General features: G+C 42.4%; 2 protein-coding genes across 6 annotated transcripts in view; one reads left to right on the top strand and one right to left on the bottom strand.

Annotated features, from left to right (window-relative positions):
• nsun5 (NOP2/Sun RNA methyltransferase 5) overlaps positions 1–335 on the bottom strand; it is a 23,287-nt gene extending 22,952 nt beyond the window's left edge. Inside the window, exon 1 of the mRNA XM_052035222.1 lies at positions 179–335. Coding sequence (XP_051891182.1) covers positions 179–271 — 93 coding nt within the window. The 5' untranslated portion in view covers positions 272–335. The remainder of the gene's footprint in view (positions 1–178) is intronic.
• A 375-nt stretch (positions 336–710) lies between these two features.
• The window catches only part of LOC127581398 (E3 ubiquitin-protein ligase TRIM50-like), a 28,778-nt gene continuing 5,757 nt past the window's right edge, over positions 711–23,731 (top strand). Inside the window, exons 1-6 of one of the 5 annotated variants that reach the window (XM_052035783.1) lie at positions 711–1,725; positions 6,760–7,237; positions 12,735–12,830; positions 15,298–15,528; positions 17,396–17,418; positions 23,506–23,630. In XM_052035783.1, coding sequence (XP_051891743.1) covers positions 6,833–7,237; positions 12,735–12,830; positions 15,298–15,528; positions 17,396–17,418; positions 23,506–23,630 — 880 coding nt within the window. In that variant the 5' untranslated portion in view covers positions 711–1,725; positions 6,760–6,832. The remainder of the gene's footprint in view (positions 1,726–6,759; positions 7,238–12,734; positions 12,831–15,297; positions 15,529–17,395; positions 17,419–23,505; positions 23,631–23,731) is intronic. The other 4 variants (XM_052035786.1, XM_052035785.1, XM_052035788.1 and 1 more) reach the window with 4 other exon arrangements.

Genomic DNA, 23,731 nt, shown 5'->3' on the forward strand with positions numbered 1-23,731 from the left:
CCTTCCTCCTTCCCCCCCTCCCCCCTCCTCCTTCCTCCCCCTCCCCCCTCCTCCTTCCTCCCTTCCCCCCCTCCTCCTTCCTCCTTCCCCCCCCTCCTCCTTCCTCCTTCCTCCTTCCCCCCCTCCCCATCCCTTACCTACTGTCTTTCCCTACCCCCTTTCCCCCCTCTCCCCTCACCTTATGACCGCTGTTGTACACCAGGGCTTTGACGGACCCCCGCTTCTCCGCCACCTGCGCCAGGACGGCGGCCGCCCCCTGGTACAGCGCCATGTCCCGGGCCCGCCGCTCCCCGCACGACACTGTCGTCAAGGCAGCCCAATCACTTTACGACGGCGCGGTTGCCCTGCCGCTCCCGCGTGGGGGAGCGGGTCCCCGCGGGTCTCGGGTCGGGGGAGGGGGAGGGGGCGGAGGAGAGGGGTGGGAGAGGGGGGAGGAGAGGGGGGGGAGGAGAGGGGGGGGAGAGGGGGAGGAGAGGGGGGGAGGAGGGGGGGAGGAGAGGGGGGGGAGGAGGGGGGGAGGAGAGGGGGAGGAGGAGAGACAAAGTGGGGGAGGAAGCAGGTCCCGGGCTGGGGGAGCGGGACCCGGGAGGTGGGGGGGGGAGCGGGTCCCCTCTGGTCCCGGGGTGTGGGGGGGAGCACGTGTCCCCTGCGGTCCCAGGGGGTGGGGGGTGGAGAGCGCGTCCCCTGTGGTCGTGGGGGCGGGTGGGGAGGAACAGCAGCCGCTGATTTGGTACAATGGTGCCATTACACATGTTCTGATGATATGGAAGCAGAAACCCTTCAGCCCTTCGAGCCCATTCGGCCACTAATCACCAGCAGGGTCTCTCCTCCAGTTGGTTCCTGCATTCTCCCTCTCAGCTCAAACCCTTGATGCCCTCTATGTCTGGAACTTCATCTCTCTCTCTCTCTCTGGTGGAGGATTCCACAGGTTCACTGCCCTCTGAGTGAAAAAAATCAACTCTTGTCAGCCCTAAATGTCTTCCCCTGTATCCTGAGACTGTGCCCCATCATTTTAGATCATCCATCCAAGGGGGACACCCTCCCCACACCCAAACATTAACCCTAATAGTGGAACGGAACAGTTAAGTTGCCTTGAAAGGAAGAAATAATGACAGAAAATTCTGTTGATACTCAGGAGATCAGGTAACAACTAAGGCAACTTAGCTGTTCTGTTCCACTATTTCTAAAGTATATTGACTCAATTTGGGCAATATGCTCAAGGTTTGATTATTGCCCATGTTGGTTGTGGTGAGAAGGTGATGGAGTAGCTACAGTCATTGAGGTACTCCCACAACGCTGGAGACACGAGAGACTGCAGATGCAGAAATCTGGAGCAACACACAAGGTGCTGCAGGAATTCAGTGGGTCAACTACCAAATGAAGGGTCTCGACCCAAAACATCGACTGTCCATTTCCCTCCATGGATGCTGCCTGACCCACTGAGTTCCTCCAGTGCTTTTGTGTGTTGCTCCTACGACGATGTTGGGGTGTTATTTTTAGCCCGGATCTAGTGACTGTAGGAGCACAGCCCGGCGCCAGGATGGAAGAAATAGATTGTGCAGCATGGCAAGACAAAATCCCTTAAAGCCTACAGCTGATGGTTGTAAGTGTGCACTGTAAATGCAGCTTAAATCTGCAAACTATGAATGCCCATTCAGACTTCATTCTATATAATGAATACTGTGCAGAGACACTGGAGCAAATGCCGCAGGGTGGATCACGTTGGTGAGTGGAATGGGGTGTCTGTGAAATAATGCTGGGGATACAGGTTGAGCAGAAAACAGATGCTGGAAATCTGAACTCAAAGCACAAAATGCCAGAACTGCTCATCAGGTCAAGCAGCATCTATGGAGGAAGTTTGAGGAGTCAGAAGTGCTGATTGTGCGTTCTTTTGTATCTCCAAGTCTGATCTTTCCTCCATCATTCTCCACCCTGTTTCCATTTCTAAGCTCCTGGCCTCATCGCCTCTGATTCCCTGCCCTGACAGTCCCCAGTCCAAATTCCCTCCCTCCCCTCATCCTCTTTGGACTCCCCACTCCTCCCCCCCCATCTCCTCAACATCCCAGATTTATCCATGACATCTCTTTGTCTTCCTACCTATTCATGATGCTTCTTTGATTCCCACTCTCTTCCCTCTGAGATCGATGCCCCTCCCCATCTCAAGGTCTTTTCTCATTGACTGGCTCCCGTCCTTCCTTTTAAGTTCACAGTCCTGTTCCCCTTGTGACCCTGTCCTTTTTCTGAACCAACCACTTGTCACTCTTTCGCCTCTTTCACCTCACTTTAAATTTTTCACCTCTCACCTTAAACCAATGCCTTCTAGTTCCCCTTCCCTGGGAAAAAATATTGTGTGCATTCATCCTGTCTATGCCCCTCATGATTTTATGCACCTCTATAAGTTCACCCCTCATTCTCCTACATCCCAAGGAATAAAGTCCTAACCTGCCCAACCTCTCCCTATACTTCAGTCCATCAGTCCTGGCAACATCCTCGTCAATCTTCTCTGTACTCTTTCCAGTTTAATGGTGTTTTTTCCTATAAACAGGGTGACTAAAACTGTACACAATACTCCAAGTGCACTCTCACCAACTGCAGCATTATTGTGTGTGTGTGTGTGTGTAGTCACAGGTAGAAGAACGTGGTGGCACTCCCTCCTATTATCAACACTCGGTCATTGGATCAGACAAGACTGACCAGTTAGACATGGCAGCAGCTGGCATCCATGGGATTGATTGTTTCTATGGTGCCAACATCTCCCGGAAAATCAAGGGAAGGAAAACATTGGAAAGGGAACTCTAGGAAATTGACCCAGCAACGGCAAAGGTACAACAATAGTTTGCCCATTACAAAGAAAGTAAAAAGTATGGATGGTGTTCCCAGGACATGCATTCTCTAGAAATTGGATGTTTTTGGATTTTAAGAGAATAATAGGATCTGAGGTTAGCGTAGGGAAGTGGTTCTGAGGTAAAAGATCAGCCATGATAAGTGGCAGAACAGGCACAAAGGGCTGAATGGCCTACTCCTACTTCTATTTCCTACATGCACGGTATCACTTCTGTGATACCCTGGGATATTTTATACCACGTTACAGATGTTATGTTAATGCAAGTTGTAGAAATGTTATTGTGAATTTTTTTGCGATGGCACATTATAGATTGTTCAACATTTCTAATTAAGAATAGGTAATTATGCTACTTTCAGTAGTGTCGTGGTTAAGATCTTAATACTTGATGGAAGGCTCCTTTGTGTAATTTTTCCATAAGTACAGGAGTTGGGATGTCATGTTACAGCTATACAAGATGTTGGTAAGGCCACATTTGGAGTAATGCATAACAGTTCTGGTCACCCTGCTGTAAGAAGGATGTCATTATACTGGAGAGGGTGTAAAAACGATTTACAAGGATGTTACCGGGACTGGAGGGTTTGGAGAGGCTTGATAGGCTGGGACTTCTTTCCCTGGAGCATAGGAGGCTGAGGGGTGACCTTGTAGAGGTTTATAAAATCATGAGGGGCATAGATGAGGTGAATAGCCACAGGGTAGGGGAGTCCAAAACTAGAACACGTAGGTTAAGGTGAGAGGGGAAAGACTTAAAAGGGACCTGAGAGCAACTTTTCCACACAGAGGGTGGTTTGTATATGGAACACACTGCCAGAGGAAGTGGTAGAGGCAGGTACAATTACGACATTTAAAAGACATGTGGGGAGGCACTTGGATAGGAAAGGGTTAGAGGGATATGGGCCAAATGTAGGCAAGTAGGACCAGCTTAGTTAGGCAACGTGGTCAGCATGGACGAGTTGGGCTGAAGGGCCCGTTTACCATGCTGTATAACTATGACCTCCATCATGAAGACAGAAGTGGGAATGCTTGCTGATGATGCACGAGGTTCAGTTCTCACTCCACCTGTGCTAATGAAGCTGTCCATGCCTGCATGCAGCAAGACCAGAATCATATTCAGGCATGTACTAACAAGTAGCAAATAATATTTGCATTATGCAAGTACCACGGAATGAACATTGCTGACAAGAGAGAGTCCAACTGCTTACTTTTGTTATTCACCTGTCCTGCCACCACTGAGTTTTCACCCCCTCGCTCCCCATCATCAGCATCTCGGAGATTATAGTTGCCCAGATGGCTGTCTAGACCAGCTACGTAATTATTTGTGACTACAAGTGCCAGTCACAGGTCACATACTCTGACTTCCCTTCTAACTCCCTAAAGTCCCTATCTGCAAGTCAGGAATCTGATGAAATACTTGCCTAGATGAATGTAGATCCAACAGCATTCAAGATGTTCAATACCACTCAGGATAGAGCAGCTTGTTTAATTAGTGCCCAACCACTACCTTAAAAATTCACTCACTGTTCCACTAACGCGTCATGGGTACAGTGTATATCATTGACATAAAACACTACAACAATATGCCAAAGTTTCACAGTACCTCCTAAATTCATAACATGTATCATCTGGAAAGGAAGTGACTGCAGGTGCATGTGAGTGCCAATTCTAATATTTCTCTGACTTGCTATTCCTTTATTGTCGCTGCTTCAAAGTTCTGGAATCCTCTTCCTCACCTTAGGGGGGAGCACCTTCAGCACAAAGACTATCGCAGTCCATGAAAGCACCTCCTTAGGCCCACCCCAAGTTTTCAAGGGCAACTTCGGTTGGGCAATACATGTTTGCTTTGGAGCAATGCCCACATCTGTAAATTAAAGAACATCTTATTACTGACAGACAAACAATAATTAGCTCATATGGGTGGCACAGCTTGCGGAGCTGCTGCCTCACAGCTCCAGAGACCCAGGTTCAATCCCGACCTCTGGTACTGTCCGTGTGGAGTTTGCATGTTCTCCCTGTGACTCTGTGGGTTCCTTCCAGATGCTTTGGTTTCCTCCAACGTCCCGAAGGCTTCTGGGGTGGTGGGTTAATTGGCCATGGTAAATTGTCCCTAGTGCGTAGGTGAATGGCAGAATCCAGGTGGAGTTCATGGAAATGTGGGGAAAATTAAAATAGGGATGAGTCTATCAAAGGGCCTGTTTCTGTGCTGTATAACTCGATAAACTAACTGGTTTGAAACAAAAACTTTTATGTAAGTGAAATGGTGCTTTTTACCTCTATGTTTACTGTTGGTGAGAATTCTTAATATGATTGACATGATGACATCAGTAGCTGAATGCCTGAGATCCCATTGAAAGATGCCATACAGCACTGTGAAAAGGGGAAGTTATTGCTGCAGAGGTCCTTAGGTTATTGACAAACAGAGTTACCTTGCTGCTGACTGCAGGATCTGAGCTGCAAACAGAAATGAAATGAAAATAAATTCAATTGCTTATGTCTTTCTTTCAGCAAAATGCAATTGAAGATTGATCTTTTTTGCAGTGAATTACAATAACAATCATTACTGGGTCATTTTGAGCCATTTCTAAAATGTGTCCAGGTAGTTCCTGGCTTCATTCACCCTTGTTACCTGAATATGATTACTTGACCACACGTGATGATGTCATTTCCTGTGTGTTACTCCATTTGAAGCATTACAAGGAACTTGGATCATGTCGTCCTGGGGCTGCTTGTCATCGGGCAATCCTGGGACAACATGGTCTCTCCTGGTCTCTTCCCTGATTCCCCACACCAAGTGCCATCTCTCCCCTAAACCTATGTCCTTCCTCCTCACCCCCTTTAACACTGTGCTGGTCTCTCTGCCCTGATTTTTACCCCCTACCACCACCTACTGCCAGTCTCTGCCTCTCCAACCCGACACTGTGCCAACCTCTCTCCCTGATCCCAACACCACACTGATCTCTCTCTTCCCACACCCTTCCATCCCAATCCCTTCACGTGCTGATTCCCTCACTCTGACCCCACCACCAAGGGCCAGTCTTTCCCGCCCCTCTGATCCCAACACCAACTTGTACTTTCTTTCCCTTCACCCCCTCCCCCCAACTCTCACACAAATCCTTATTTTTTTTGAGTCTCACCCGACCCCCATCAAAGGCTGGGCTCCAACGCCTGCTTCCCGCCACAGCACGAGCCCACTGGGGCTTGTGGCTGGGAATGTCCTGTCGCAGTCTGGGAAAGGAATACCAAACAACTCGAGTGTAGTTTTTAGTGAAGAACCAATGAGCTGATGTGATATTTCCAGCTCACCCATTTAGGATGATCTAAAATTACTAGATAGATAGCCTTTAGATATTGGTTGAGGGATAGGTGTTGGCAGAGAGACGGGTGGTGACAAGGACGTTAGATGAATTCCCATGCTTTTCTTCAAATAGTGCCCTGTGTTCTTCTGTATCCTGCCTTGAGAGCAGAGGTTGATATGTCATCTAAAAAGTACAGTGCATTCAACAATACACTGTAGTGCCAGTTTAGATAATTGTACTGAGGCTTGTGGGGTAGGCTTGGCATAGAACGACAGGCCTTAGCAGGACCTAATGATCGTAACAATAGAATTTAAGTCAGTGGAGGTGGAATTTGCAGGTAGTGCTTTGTCCCTTCATAGGGATACTGCTAATTAATATATCTAAAGCAGACCTGAAATTCACAATAATGAGGTACTAGAGAGTAGCCACTGTAATTATATTAGAGAGAAAACTGAAGGGAAATATAACGTCTGATGAAAGTTTGACATTTCAAAGGCACATAGTGAAATGACAAATACTGACCTAATTATAAAGGAATCTATTGTAAATAAAATGTCATCACCCACTCTTTAAAAAAGCAAGATCATATGATTACAGTGCTCAATGGTACCTTCCTCCACCCAGCTTAAACTGCTCAAAACAAAGATAAGAACCTGAGCCTGGGAGAAGTGGGGGAATTACATTTGAAGTTTAAAACATGGCAGCAAAGCAGAATTTCCAGTGCTTGGAGGACCAGCTCTTGTGCCCTATTTGTCTGGAGGTCTTCAAACAGCCCTTGATGCTCCAGTGTGGTCATAGCTATTGTAAGAACTGTGTACTCTCTCTTTCTGGAAACCTGGACAACTACTTTACTTGCCCCGTGTGTCGGAAGACGGTGGACTGCAGCAGCTCTTCTCTGAATGTCTCACTAGCTCGTGTTATTGACACCTTGACAGTAATAAGTGGGTCCAGTGGCAACCAAGAAAACTGCAGGGATCATCACAACCCCCTGAGCCTCTACTGTGAGAAAGACCAGCAGATAATCTGTGGGCTCTGTGGAATCATCGGACAACACAAGCAACATAAGTTAACCCCCCTCTCCAGCGTGTATGAGAGGATGAAGGTAATAATTTGTGCTTTCATTTTTTGTATATTGACTGTGACTAACAGCAGATTAAGCAAGGCCCCTTTGTTGCCATTTGTGGGGGGTGGTGGGAGAAAGTGCAACAGGTTGCAAAGCCCATTGAAGTGAGTATATCTGCAGCACTGAGATGCTCAAACTGTTCCCACTTTTCCTCACAAAACTCAGCAGCACGGAAGGTGATTCTGGTATCAGCGTTAGGCTAAAGGTAAGAAGAACTGAGTATTTAAAGGCATATTCTCACTGGGGAAAATAGGTCAAACAGACAGAGTTTGCAGACTGAAGTACAAATCTGAGTGAGGGTGGAACATGGAAAGGCGAAGAGAGGAAGTGGCATGGGAATGTTTGATGGTTGCTCACAGTCAGGAGAAAGCGTGGAGGAGAGGAGAACTCAGCGATATGTTGCTTTTCACTTGCTGAGATGTTGGTCGAGGTCAATGAACTTGTAAACACTGCGTTATTTGAACCCTCTGATATACAAGGGCATTGAAAATAAGCAAAACAAACAACATGAGATGAGAAATTTGTTGGTGGGCATTAAGTGAAAAGCCACAAGGATTGATAGTTTTATATTTTTCTGTGAGACCTTCCCAGCTAAGTGTGTTTTTATTAGGAACAAATTAAAGCATTGTGATCCAGTGTTTTTTTTTAATGTTAGGTATGTTAATATAAAAATAATCCACAATTAAAGTTAGTGTATTGCTGTGGCAGTTGGGGCTGATGCTGCACAGGTCCAGTGACCTGGGTTCAATTCTGACCTCCGATGCTGTCTGTGTGGAGTTTGCTTGTTTTCTCTGTGATCGCGTGGGTTTCCCCTGGGTACTCCGGTCCCCTCCCACATCCCAAAATGGGCTAGTAATTTAAGTGACTGCTGTAAATTGCCCCTTGGTATAGGTGGGTGGCAGGACAGTTGGTATTTGATGTGCATCTTAGAGTAGGTTATAGAAAAACAAGTGGGAGAATGGGATTGATGTGAATATTTTGCGAGTAAAATAGCCTCCTTCTAAGAAAATAGGAAGATATGAAACATTTATGTATGGAACTAGATAGCACTACAATAAAGTTAGACTGTGTACAAGATTAAGTAACCACAATAAAGTTAGACTGAAGCAATTAAGTTCATCTGTGTATAGGCTTTGATAACACTGTAATTAAGTTCAACTGTCTGTAGGGCTAGACAAGACTGCAATGATATTAGCCTATGTATAAGATGAGATGACTCTGCAATGAAGTTAGACGGTATGTAACACTAGTTACCACTGCTCCAATGTATCACATTTCAAATTAGATTGTTTATTTTTAATAACCAGCAAACAATGATTAAGTAGAGTTGAGACCTACTATAAACTTCAAATTCTGTACCGTCTCCTCCAAAAAGAGCTCATGCATTTTCAAAGGAAGAACGAGAAGAGACAAAATGAAATAGCTGATACAATTTTAAAGTCAGAATAAGAACTGAGGGACATTGGGATGAATGTGCACAAATCTGTGACAGCAGCAGGAGACGTTGGCAAGGCTGTTAAAATAGCAGTTGATTATTTTACGTTAGTACATTGAGGTTTGAATACAAAAGCAGGGAAGTTATACAAATCATTACAAATCATCAGTTAGACCTCAGGTGCAATAATGCGTCTAATTCTAAGAACCACAAATACATAGGACATCAAAGCTTTATATTCTTTACTGGACTGCTATCAGGAATAAGGAGCTCAATTACTTGGAACAAATAAAGTTGCGGGGAAATTTAACAGTAATGTTCAAAATCATGAAGGGTTTTGATAGGGTAAGGGAATGGTTGGTAAGCTGAGAAAACATTCAAAACAATTAGGTACACATAAAAAAATACATTTTTTTATGTAATATAAACTGCCCAATAGAATTGTGGAAGATACAAAAATAAATCACGTCGTAAGAGCCAGCACAGGCACATTAGTCTAATGGCCTTCTTCAATGCTACTAGGATTCTATGATTACTACTTGGTTAGGAATAAGACTGGTAGATATAGAGGAGAGTTTGCCTGGAAAGAGCAACTCCGGGGTTCTAAGTGGTGCAACCACAGAAGTGTTATTAGTAGAATCCGATCACTTAGGTTGACCAGAGAAGCTATAATGATACAAAGGTTGGCCTGTTTACCTTAGGAAAATTACTGACATTTATTAGGTGAAAGTAGTTTAGGTGAATCAGATTGCACACCATATGTAAAAGGGACAAAATGACTGGAACAGTACACAGATGATTCTATGACCAAAACAGGACAGACTGAATATGTGGGTTGGAGAACCTAGGCTAAGATCTTATAGTTCTAAAATAAAAAGGAAAAAAAAGTTGTAGATGTATTTTTCTATCTGTTTTTGAAAAGCATCATTATTTTACTGGCACAGATTAGGTGTATAATCAGTATAGTCAACAATAATGTGCAGAGCACTGATCCTGACTGTGTCTTCCAAGTGTCTTCATTCATCCATATGAATGAAGGGATTCTTTGAATTTTTATACTTTAGCCTATCCAAATTCAATAGAGGTTAATTATGCTTCACACACAGCCTAAATTTGATCCCCAGCACTACTGCAGTGATGTTACCTGGTCTCAGGTTATTCTCTCTTTTAAAATAGTAGGGTAGAATTTTCAACAAGAACAAGCATTCTTGCTACCTTACTAACTTATCAGATTCTACATTGAGCAGTCCTGTGCAGGTCAGCAGTGATGTTTGTATCCAGACTGCAGGCAAAAGTTTTCCTTTTGATTCCCTCCACTCTAATGGCAGTGGTGGATGGGGTGGGGAAGGGGATTTGTGGGGAGAGTGAGTGTAGGGTGCTAAATCCTGAACCATTTCTGAGCTTGGTGAATTTTCTAGCAAAATTTCCATCAGAAGCACATTCCCTGATGTGACTAGGTTCATTTGAATGAAGCAGTAAAGTCAGAGTGATATAATATGGCACATTAAATATGACTATTCCCTTGGTAACAGCAATATTCCTCATGCTAGCATTCAACAGATGCCTATTCATTTGGACAGAGGCACAACACAAAAGCATTTAAAGGTTTGAATTAACATCAAACATTCATTGTGCTGGAGTATGTCAATAAATTCATTTGTATACATTCATCAGTTAGTAGATTTTAGTGGGCCTGAAACAATGAGCAGTATCCAAAGCAATGCACTGGTTTCCTTCAGGATTATCAGTTAAAGTATAAAGCATGAAATTAGAAGTTGATTTTCCCACACAGTGATTTGAACATGAACTGCTTCTCATGCAGATTACACCATCTCTTAGAAGGGAGCTGAATAATATTTGAAAAGAAAGATTAGATAAGGGAAAGGATAGATTGAAGAGGTATTGCTAATTCTGGCACAGATCAACATGTCCTCCTGTCCCAATATCTACAGTTGTAAAAGAGGAACCTGTTCTACCTGGGTGATAGATATCTCAGTACTTAATGGGATTCCAAATTATGAAGTATAACAGTACTAACATATCCCATTTAACTGACAAAAAATCACATTTGTTTGTAAATTTCAATGAAAAAAATATTTTAATAATTAATTCTTGGATATTTAAACAACACTTATCCCAGCTCTGATTTAACAATAATCTGCAATTTGAAGCAGTCCTGAACTGAAAATAAATGCATGGGCCCAGTAGGTAAAAGGCACTGCCCCATAATTGCTGTTTGGGCATCTTTGGTGTTCTTAAACGTTTAAAAATTCTGCTTCCAATATTTCCTGTGGTGTGGGTATTCAGGATCCGTGGTCGAAATAAGGTCTCAGAATAAGCATTCAAGACAGAAATGAGAAGAAATTTCATCACCCAGAGAGTAGTGAATCTTTGGACTTCTCTACCCATGAGGGCTGTGAAAGCTCAGTTACTGAGTATAGCCAAGAAAGAGATTGATCAATTTTTAGTTATCAATGGATATGGGGTGTGAGTGTAGGAAAATGGCACTGATGTAAAGACCTTTTTGAATGGAGAAGCAGGCACAAGATTTGCCTACTCTTCTATTCCTTTGTTCCCATCAGATAACTGTTTGTGCCAAACAAGTGTGCAAAACTGTTGTCTAGAAGGATAATCCAGTTTTGTAAGAGATTGCCTCTTGAGCTGCATATGACAACGTGTAATATCATGCGAAACACATGATTGAAACGTGAGATATTGTGCCTAAAACAATGAGCTGCAGTGCTTTGGATCCTGAAGTGGCTTCAAATATAGCCTAATCCTGTCATTTGATCCCATCAGTTTTGTTAATAAAGCATTTCTGGATGGAATCATAGAAAAATTGCAACAGCGAAAGCAGGCATTCAGCCTTTCCTGTCCACGACAAGTGACAAAGAGACAGCCAGCCTAATCCCTTCTTCTAGCACTTAAGTCTGCCTCTCCACCCTTCAGTAGTAGGTTACCGACACCCCACCCAACTCAAGGTGAAAGAATATTTTCATCATCTCTTCTCCTTCTACCAATTATTTCAAATCTCTGGGCCTCCTTGTTTTTGATCCCTCTGCTAAAGGAAGTAAGCCCTCCCATTTACTCTGTTTAGGCCCCAACATAATTTAATTCACTCCAGATGAAGCCTCTTCTGTTCCAAAGTAAATATACCAAGGTTAACCAATCTTTCCTCATAGCTAAAATTTTCCAATCCCGGTATCATCCTTATAGATCTCCTCTGTACCCTCTCTTGTACAATCACATGTTTCCTGTAAACTGATGATCAGAATTGTATTCAAACTGTGGTACAACTGGTCTTGTATAGACTTCCAGTATAACCTCTTTGCTCTACATCCTATGTCTCAGGGAAGAAAAAGAAAGCATCCCATATGCCTTTTTAACCACCTTATGAAACAAGGGCACTTTTCTCCTCTACTCCACCCAATATGCTCCCATGTATTGTGTGTACTCTCCCTTGCTGCATCTCCCCAAATGCAGTATCTTAAATTTTCTGGATTATATTCCCATTTTCCACATTTCTGCCCATACCTTTCTACAGTTGGAAGCTTTCCTCCTCAATTACAAACACACAATCAGCTTTAGGGTCATCTGCTACCTTTACCTTGCTCCCTATGTTTACCCAAAATTATTAATCATTATTGCACAAAGAAAGAAACTGTGTACGGACCCTGTGGGACTTCATTGTCCATGCCCCATTCCAGTCACAGAAACTTCTGTCAACCATTACTTTTTGATTCCTGCCATTGAGCCAGTTTTGGATCCAACTTGCTACTCTCCCTGAACCTACCATTTGGAAGCATGTCAAAAACTTTGCCAAAATCCATGCAGACTACCTCACTGCACTGCTCTCATTGTCTCCTCCCACAGCCATTAGCTGTAAAGATGGTAACCATTAATTCTTGAGCGGGTATGATGAAGGAAGGAAGGAACCTTATAATCTATTTGAGAAAAACGACTCAATCTAAATCTTTGGTTTGGGTAAGACTTATGTCCTGAGAAGAAACCTTAGCCTTTTGGTATTGTTTTTCTTTACAGGAACAACTTGCTTTGCTCATTACAGGAGCTCAGATGCAAAAGAACAACATGGAGAGGCACATAAACAGATTAAAACACAACAGGACCCGTATTATTGTAAGTGTAATAACTCCCAGGATGGTTTATAATGTTTGCTGCATGCTTTTTCTTTGAAAACAGCATTTTTTATTGTTCTTCTTTGATAGAAAATTTAACAATTGTTTATAAGAGAGATTTATTATCAGTTTTCTTGACAGACTCAGTCCCTACCATGCAGCATGTTCTGAAATGCGTTCTTCCAAAACTGTCCTGATAGGAACAGTTGGCAGGGTAGTTCACACATCTTTATGAGTGGTATACAAAGTTATGAAAGATATTGATAGTGGCGATTTGGAGAAATTTTTCCCTTAGCAGTGGTGTATCTGACCAGAGGGTATAGGTTCAAGGTAAGGAGTAGGAGATTTAGAGGGTATTTGAGGAAGATTTTTTCCACACATATGGCAGTTGAAATCTGGAACACACTCCTTGACGCTTTGATAGAAGCAAGGACTCTCACAACATTTCAGATGCATTTGGACGAGCACTTAAAATGCCATGCCATAAGCAACGAGTTGAGTGCTGGGAAATGGGATTAGTGTAGATAGGTACTTAGTGACCATCATGGACAGTTGGGACAAAGGGCCTCTATCTGTGCTATATGGCTCTATTTGTCTTTATTAGACTGAAGTGTCCATAGGTAGGCACAGTCTTCCTTTGACCACAAAGACATTGTGCACTCTGTGGAAGGAAGATGTGCGCCACATCTTTTGCCAACATACCTGGGTGCTGCATAATTCACCTTTGTTCTTCTGTTCTCTTCCAAAAATACCACATTTAAGACTATACTATTCAGGATAAATCTATCATAACTATATGCGTGCAAAAGTAATAAAGCAGAATAACAAAACAAATACTTAACCTATTATATACTATTTAAAAATGTTCTGACGTTAACAGACATGCAAGATATTAGAAGAGCTTCCTAGAATCATTTGAGTTCATATGTCCATATCATGAGTGCTTCAATGGCTCATAGAAGCTCGATTCTCTGTTGCAATGTGGAAACCCATGATTGAAGTACTGGAATTAGGAAATACTAAGAAATGAAATCTTTTTCCTAGTTTACAACTCCTAACAATTCTTTCCACCAGGGAGCAATTGTGTTATTAACCAATTTTGCCATTCACTCTAGAGGGTGTGAGATTCTGCTAGTAGACTTAATGGGGTTTATGTTCACTATTAATAATTCACTTTCAAAATACATATTATATCTCATAGATAACTTTTGGTGATGATAATGTTGACAGCTTCACAAACATCCAAAATTTCACAGCAAGCTACAGAAAGGATATTTTCATCTGGACAGTGTGCAGCAAAGACAAGGAAGTTGCCGGGACTGGAGGGCTTGAGTTGCAGGGGGAGGCTGGAGAGGCCGCAGCTGTTTTCCCTGGAGCACTGGAGACTGCAGGGTGACCTTATAGAGGTGTATGGGATTGTGAGGGGCATAGATGGGGTGACTGTTCACAGTCTTTTCCCCAGAATCAGGCAGTCTAAAACCCAAATTTAAGGTGAAAGGGGAACCAACTGGATGGGACCTGAGGGGCAGTTTTCCCACACACAGGTTCCTGGGCATGTGGAGGAAGCTGTAGAGACAGGTACAATTACAATTACGCTTAAAACACATTTGGACAGGTACATGGATCAAAAAGGTTTCGAGGGATATGGGCCAAACGCAGGCAGATAGAACTAGCCCAGGTAGGCAACTTGGTCAGCATGGATGTGTTGGGCTGAAGGGCCTGTTTCCGTGCTGTATAAATCTATAACTCCATAACTCAAATGAACTCCTGTCACAATTTACAGGACTGGGCAAGGTCCTTGTTTTAGGGACTGCCCAGATAAACAGCCATTTTGTTTACCATGTCCTTATGAAGACATATTATGTTCCTTGACACTGTGTAGTTTGCTTATTCACGTGGAAAGTGCTACTTCCTTAGACAACACTAGTGTAACTTGCATCACCCATTTGACCACTACCCCACACTAAGGGCAGACAGCATTCCTTTCAGGGAACCACAAACACGGTACATTTTCACAGCGCATATTATTTTTTCTGTATTTTATCAATAGTACTATGGCCATGTCCCCTGATATTTCCCAATTTATTCCTTTCAAGCCTGCTTCTTTGCTTGCTAATCCCCTTGCTCCATGATCTCCCCATTAACACCATTTCTTCTTTTGCTTCAAGTGGCAGCACAGTAGCGTAGCAGTTAGCGCGACGCTATTACAGCGCCAGCGATCGGGGTTCGATTCCCGTCGATGTCTGTAAGGAGTTTGTACATTCTCCTGTGTCTGTGTGGGTTTCCTCTGGGTGCTCCGGTTTCCTCCCACATTGCAAAGATGTACGGGTGGGTTAATTTGGTTTAAAATGGCCGGCATGGACTCGTTGGGCCGGAAGGGCCTGTTACCAAGCTGTAAATAAAAAAAAGTACTTATTCAATTTTTCCTCAAGAGAGCCTTATGCCTCCATTTGTTTGTGTTCCACTAGAATGAATCTGATGTCTGCAAACTGGTGATTCAGAAAGAATTCCAGGAACTCAGAAGTTTTGTTGATGAGGAAGAGGCCAACTTCATTCAGTGCATACAGTTAAAGTGCACCACAGCTGTTGAGACAATTGATGAACAATTGGAAGAGATGTCCAAAACACTAAAGCAGCTGAAGGAAGTTGAGGTTTCATTGAGAAAATTGGGCAATGAAAATCACTTAGATTTCATAAGGGTAAGTACAATGACCTTTTTCCATTCGCGCTTGATTTGGATGGAATCTTAAGGATAATCATCAGTAGAAATCGAAAAGAATGTTAATGTAGGTCTAGTTAAAAAAAATAGTTAGATAAAAAGATGGAAAGGTGTTGAATATAGAAACTCTAACGTATTAGGGATTCAACTAGGTAGTCCACCAATTCTAATTCACTCACTGTTAATCAATGTTGTGGTTTTGCCAGTTCCTGTGCAATTCAAAATTAGAGCACACCATTTTTAATGAACAACAAATATCTTATTAAACAGAAGCACCTCTCGTTGCCTGATCTTGATGGACTCAATTTCTGTTTTCTCACTGCTGAAGAGCTATATTTTATCAGATGAATCTGATGTTGATGATTCAGGAAGAATCCCAGCAACTCAGAAACTTGATGAAGAGTTCAACTTTATGTAGACCATACAATTAGAGTGTAGCATTGTCATTTTGTCAATTCCACAATGGCATCAGCTTTACTGGAATAAAACACAATCTAGGTGTTTAGGAACAATTATATCCCCAAAATATTGTCCACATCTTAATAAAATGAAAGGCGACATAAGAAAATGGTAATCAATAACTAACAACAAATCATGCCATTTGTCAAATAACTGCTAATGAATCAAGTATAAAGAAGACCATCAAAGGATTTTGGTGGCTCAAGAGTCACTGCACAGTCAGCGTGATAGTAAGTCCAACAGTCAGGTTCAATCCCTGATCTTTGCTGATATAGCTGAGTGTAATATGTGTTGACATTAATCCTTAGGAATGTTTGCATCTAAGCATGAGTGCCTGCAAAAGCTGGTTAAATAAGTTCTTGGGTGATGAGCCCTTTTGTGCCTTCTCCCAAGTGATACCTGTGATTGCATGTGATGGTCTATGCTCCATCTCTCCACCACCCAGCAAGGGAAGTAATGAGTGTAGATAAACCCTGCATAAAGACTTTGGAGATACAAGGAAGATTCAATCTTAAATGTGAAGAATATGTAGAGTAAACATTGCAGAGTACCATGGGGTAGCCAAGCAAAGAATGCCATCTTTTAGGGAAGCATGGTTTGTAAAAGCTGGTTGTTGCTATGAATAAATGAGAACAGTCAATTTTTTCACACCAGTGAGGTTTGAAATCACACCAGGAACAAACTTTGGGTAGAGGCTTATGATATCCATGAATGTATCACTTGAGTTATGAAATTCTCGTCAGCCATCTCATTATTTCCACAAAGTCCACTATTCTTTAGACAACATTCTATTTGCAAGGTTTGCTAAAAGACAATCTCCTAAAATTTAACTTTAATTTTCACTCAATAATGGTTTAAAGGATCTATGAAACAACCTATAGACCTATCTTGTTTCCAATGTATATAATTTATAAAAATTCAGAATCAGCAGGAAACAATTTCTGTATCTTCAGTATTTTGGAGCAGTGCGCAGAGATGAGTTTTCACCTATGTAACGTGAGAAGTACAGACTCTAAACATTGAAACATTGGCATCCCACATATTTAATCTTGCACATATCTAGCCTATTGCAACCCTATTACTACAGGGAATCTTTGAGTTAAGCCCAGCACCTCTTCCCCTGAGAGATGGAATTAGATGGTTGTGGGGTGTAGGTGTTGGCTGGAACCAGTTGGATCAGCTACCCCTAGCTGATCAACAATATTGTCAATAGCTGATGGCAGATCACCCATCTGCCGTCTTGAATTTTAGGGGAGTAAAATTTTCACATTTTCCAGGGAATGTGGAAATGTGATAAAATCAAATATCATTGAAATATTATGGTTAATGTTTCCCTTTCTAATTTATTTCTTAAAATCTCGTAATTTTATTTTCTGAACATTTTGCAGGAGTACAATTCAATCGCCTCACGGTAAGTGCAATTTCCAACTTCTCTGTTATTTTATTCAGTGCTGATGGAACAAGATTAATAATGCTCTTGACTGTATTTTTCTCTCCAATGGTGGATTTGTAGTGACTTCTTCCAGTCTGTTAAATCTCTTGATAGTCCAGTGGGAAAAGACAAGGACTAGGGAAGTACTAAGCCATACAGACCAGGAATGATCCTCATCCCAGAGCGATCAGAGATTTCAGAATCCTCCAAGATAAAAATGAGTAAAGATTCTTCCTTCTGTTCAACGTTGTGATCCCTGGGGAAAGGTGTAGCTGTTGGGTGAGGACAGAATGGGAGTTGGCTGTGATGACCCCCCCGGAGCTACTATTGAAGGCCCAGTGGCACTGCAGCGGTTTAAGCACACTATCAAAGGAGCTAACTTTGTAGTGAGATGGCTGCATTTGTTCTTTGCTGGAGATTGAGTCTGGAAGTTTGGTCACCAGCAGCTGTTGGGCCCTGAAGCATCAAGAGCTTCACTTACTCACAAATTGGGAAGAAAAGGAGCATTTAGGTTGTAGAGGAAGCAGTTGGGGGGGGGGGGGGGGGGGGGGGGAGGGGGTGGGAGAAGGTAAGGGAAAGAGACCACTGGGGTAAGAAAGTCTTTTTTTTAAATTCATCACTCCCCCATCTCTGCCCATTCTCACTGGGTGACTGGAATGCTATTGAGATGCTTTGGGCACACTCTGAATGGGGTTTTTAACTGAAATGATTTCAAGAGGGTCAGTAAGCCTTGAGGACTGCTTGTGTGCTGCCTCATTGCAGTCTTTGCTTTGGTTCTGAGCACATTTATCCAGAGTGGCCATAACAGTATCATCGACCATGCAGATGACTACTGAAGCTAATAACGCCTTAAACCATTAATTGGGAAGTTATTAATCACTTGGTTATCAACATTTTTTTTCTTGTAAATCCCTCTCTTCAAAAGGTACATAGACTAGGGGTAAGTCATTTAACTCATTGGGCCTGCTTAAGTAATCTGAGCCTTCCACCACCAACCACATCTCCCCATCTGATTCTGAGGAATCAATTTTTAAGGATTCCAAATTCCATTGATGAAACTGACATCAAATGAAATGTATGTATCCTTATTTTCACTGTATAATTCCTTCATTAATGGTGGTTTCTCGGTTTCTGGACGGGGTTAAATTTGCTTCCTCACAATGTACTAACCAATATGTTTTCTTCAGTCATTAAGATTGAACTGGGTACTTCATGGAGCTGAGCAAACATTGATAAGAGGAACTACTAAGATCAGGTGCCAGTTTAAGAGAGGTGACCGCTAGATAGGGGAGAGCCTCAAAGCAGGTTTAAAGGTTGGAAGAACTTGTTTGCTTTTGCATAAAAGGCGGTGCATGTGGGTGTTGAGTTCTGTGTTGCCAAACTGCAAATGATTCTTATCACAGCTCGATGTTTACAAATGGCATTACCCATTGCAGAATGGGTGTTAGTAATACACTTCAACTAAGCCAAGAACAATAGTTTTTCAGACAAGTAATTGTACAGCATCAACCAGTAGATGATTGTGGTATTTACACAGGCAATGGTAATTATCTTTCCTAGAGATGTGACATTGCTCATGACTCCACGGACTGTTTTCACTTCCAAATGAAATAATATCTAAAATACCCACAGGAGGCTGAGTCTTTTTGGCATTTGCAGAATGTGTGCTGAAGAAAAGAGACAATGTTAAATTTGGACATCGAATTGGCGACAGAGTATTCTGGGCATCATTGGTTGGGAAGGACCTCGGAGGTGTAGGAGGATATATAACCATTTGCTGCCACTAGTTTGTGATCTGGATTTGAGAAGTGAGGAAAACTTTTACACTTGGAGGCTACTAGAACACAAGATGCTTACTACAAATTGAACCGAATTATAAGTCCAATTAAAATGGAATTGGATATATATGGAGCACATGAATCCAAATAAATGGGATCAGAGTACATGGAAATAGATCAATGGGATTGGAGTACATGAGTATAGATAAAGGAGATTGGCGTACATGGATCAGGGTAAACGCAGTTGAGTACATGAATACACCATTCAAGTGGAGGATTTGAAGCCTTAAAAATATGTCAATCAAAGTGAATAATATTAATTGTTACAAATTAAACATTTTAGTCTCATTATCAGGATCAAATAGCTCTGCTTTTTCTAGGTTAGGTATAACAACCAGATACAGGGTGCTGATACAGCAGTACAGTTTTCTCCAAAAATGTGCCTTTCATCCATTACCTCATAAGAGCACCCTCAGGTCCACCAGTGATGTAATTTTTTTCCCATTGTCACATAAATAGATCCATCTGCATGACAAATTGAAGTTTTTGTTATGAACATGTCCACTGTGAATTGCACAAAGAACATCCAAACACATTTCACTTGTCATTTTATAAACAGCAGCCAGAAGAGATTACTAGTTTACCAGCCTGGGAGTCCATATATCAGATTAAATGATGGTGTTTAAACTTCCCCAAGATTTGTATGGAAGTACTTCCACATTTTGGTGTATCATGTACTGATAAAAAGAATATAGTTTTAAAGTTATTAGCAAAAACTCTTTGGTGGTGGGAATAGGGGTGTAGAAAATGGTGCCAAATGTTTTGGGTAGCTTATGGTTATGATAGAAAACATAGAAAAACCTACAGCACAATTCAGGCCCTTCGGGCCACAAAGCTGTTCCAAACATGTCCCTACCCTAGAAATTACTAAGCTTACCCCTAGCCCTCTATTTTTCTAAGCTCCATGTACCTATCCAAAAGTCTCTTAAAAGACCCTACCGTATCCGCCTCCACCACCGTTGCCGGCAGCCCATTCCACGCAATCACCACTCTCTGAGTAAAAAACTTACCCCTGACATCTCCTCTGTACCTACTCCCCAGCACCTTAAACCTGTGTCCTCTTGTGGCAACCATTTCAGCCCTGGGAAAAAACCTCTGACTATCCACATGATCAATGCCTCTCATCATCTTATACACCTCTATCAGGTCCCCCCTCATCCTCCGTCATTCCAAGGAGAAAAGGCCGAGTTCCCTCAACCTGTTTTCATAAGGCATGCTCCCCAATCCAGGCAGCATCCTTGTATATCTCCTCTGCACCCTTTCTATGGCTTCCACATCCTTCCTGTAGTGAGGCAACCAGAACTGAGCACAGTGCTCCAAGTGGGGTCTGACCAGGGTCCTATATAGCTGCAACAATACCTCTCGGCTCCTAAATTAAATTCCACGATTGATGAAGGACAATACACCATATGCCTTCTTAACCACAGAGTCAACCTGTGCAGCTGCTTGGAGTGTCCTGTGGACTCAGACCCCAAGATCCCTCTGATCCTCCACACTGCCAAGAGTCCTACCATTAATACTATACTCTGCCATCAAATTTACCTAACAAAATGAATCACTTCACACTTATCTGGGTTGAACTCCATCTGCCACTTCTCAGCCCAGTTTTACATTCTATCTATGTCCCGCTGTAACCTCTGACAGCCCTCCATACTATCCACAACACCTCCAACCTTTGTGTCATCAGCAAACTTACTAACCCATCCCTCCACTTCCTCATCCAGGTCGTTTATAAAAATCACAAAGAGTAAGGGTCCCAGAACAGATCCCTGAGGTACACCACTGGTCACCGACCTCCATGCAGAATATGACCCGTCAACAACCACTCTTTGCCTTCTACGGGCCAGTGATGGCTGAAAATATGTTGGGGCCATATTAAATTTTCAAAAGGGAATTGGGTATATAGTTTTAAAAGATTTGTCTGCAGGTTTATGGGATTAAAGGAGGAGGGAAGGGCTAATTAGATATACTTTTTAAAGAGCTAACATAGGCACAATGGGCCGATTGGCTGCCTTCAATGCTGTACAATCCTATGACTAATAATTCATGCATTTCTTTACACTTTTATATTTTGTGATGTGCAGTCCCTTTTCCCAAATTAATTGGGTAACATTTGCCATAATGTAAAATGTGAAATATCAACTCAGCCCTCTGCCTCTCCCAATTTACCATTCCATTGACCATTGTCTCTTCATGACATTATGAAAAGAGGACAAATTGCAAAGAAAGGCAATATGGTTCTTTTCTGTAGTGAAGTTTTCCCTGTGGCTACAGCACATGACTGATTTTGTAGGGAAGTGCTAATTGAAATGCATTCATTTGCCTGGAAATTCAATTGCATAATGTAGTTCTTTACATTGTTATCCAGTTGAAAATAGATCTTTTTCCCGAGTGGAAATATGATGGTAAGTGGTTTTGCATCATTCAGAAACTTTGAATATGGTCCTCTGACATGAGTCACATTTGTGATCCTGACATGATTTCAGTGTTACATGCACATAGGGTGAGGTCATTCTCCAAACAATATTCCTCTTGGACCATATTCTCCTGGGGATTCCTGTTATTGTGGACAAAATGGTCTTACTTCCACAATGCTGTATTGGGAGACCTACAGGATAAGTAAACTAACTAACTACATCTTTGATTCCCTCCACCACTGTGCTAACCACCCACAAAATATGCTGCAAAACTGCAAGACCCAAATTTCTTTTGCTCACAGCAACATGCCAGACTTCAAACCCAAAATTCCTTCCTGTGAAACACATTGCTAATCTCCCATTCCCAATTTATCCGCCTTCTCCCCACCTCCCCAAGCACCAAATGCCAGTCCTTCCTGATCTTTTTCCTCTCACTGCCCCCAAATTGTGGCTCCGAGACCCAACCATCCTGGGCCACAGCACAGTCCTGTTTGTGGCCAAGGAGGATGGGGTATAGGAGCCAACATTTGGGGGCAGGAAAGGTGGCCCAGGCAGCAAATTTTCAGCTACGAAGATACGCAATACCCAGTGTCCAACGCACCCATTGGTGCCCTCTTGCTTTGCCATTCTAGGGAATTTTCCTTGCTGAGGGAATGGGCAGGTGAATTGCTACCCAACCTTTCTGAGAATATATGGTCTCCTGTAGAGAGCTGTCCTCCTGCTCCTCGCACTTATTTTAACTTGTCCTGCCCTGTGTGCCCTCTGTTTATTCCACTAGTCATGCTGAATTATAAGGTATCTTTATTAGTCACATGTACATCGAAACACACAGTGAAATTCATCTTTTGTGTAGTGTTCTGGGGCAGCCCGCAAATGTCGCCACGCTTCTGGCGCCAACATAGCAAGCCCACAGCTTCCTAAACTGTACGTCTTTGGAATATGGGAGGAAACCGGAGCACCCAGAGGAAACCCACGCAGACACACGGGGAGAACGTACAAACTCCTTACAGACAGCGGCCGGAATTGAACCCAGGTCGCTGATACTGTAAAGCGTTACGCTAACCACTACACTACCGTGCCTGCCCATGAGGGGAATAACTATTAATACACCCATGTACTGGAGCAACAGCTTTATGCAAAAGATGAAGTCCGCAAAAAAATGTCCTTCAGCATGTGCCATATTACTCCCTGTACACTTTGCAACCTTTATCAACATAGAAAGCATGAACCACTTCCACAATATCCAGAGGAAATTACCCAGCAATTAAATAGCAAGTAGTTGATTACCCCTTTAAAAAGTATAGTAAGACTGGGCAGTTCTTCCTGTTGCCTAACAAGTGTAAAGACCAGTGTAATTATAAGAAACTTATAATTAAACTTATTGTTCTGTATATTTCAACCTTTCACTCCTTCTAGGTTTAGCAAGTCTTTTTGTTAAACCTAGAAGGGGTGAAAGGTTGAAATATATAGAACAAAATTTAAAATAGGAAACTTTATTAACTGTTCTCATTAGTAATGCCAGGAGGTACCACTTCACAATGTCACAGCAGGTTTAGATCTATATAAACTTCTAGCCTACTGCTACTACTCAGTAATTCCAAAAGCATTCTGCAAAGCACAAAGAAGAAAATGAGAGATATGAGAAGATCCCTCTGTTCCAGTTTGGGTTGCAAGGCAGGAAGTATTTCCCCTTTAATTGTAGATGCAGCCATGTCCATTGACAGTAGATCCACTGCATCAATTAGCTATGGTCCATTCAGTAACACTAGTTTGCATGGTTTGAGTCTTTTATGTATTTATTGTCCTTCTAGATGCAAACAGATGCCACAGCCAGAGTCAGACAAAATCTTCAGTAGCGTCTCCTTCAAACCTGGCTTTAGGCATGATGACATCAAACTAACGGTTTGGAAAAAACTGCAGAAGCGGATTTTACCAGGTGGGTTTGAATATTGGACTTGTTAGCAAATGGGATCCAGGTGTTGCCAGACAAGATAATATAAAAAGAATTGTGGGGAAAGTTCATTCATAGTTTAATTC

Source organism: Pristis pectinata, chromosome 21 (assembly GCF_009764475.1).
Source record: "Pristis pectinata isolate sPriPec2 chromosome 21, sPriPec2.1.pri, whole genome shotgun sequence".
In the NCBI taxonomy this organism is placed as follows: domain Eukaryota; kingdom Metazoa; phylum Chordata; class Chondrichthyes; order Rhinopristiformes; family Pristidae; genus Pristis; species Pristis pectinata.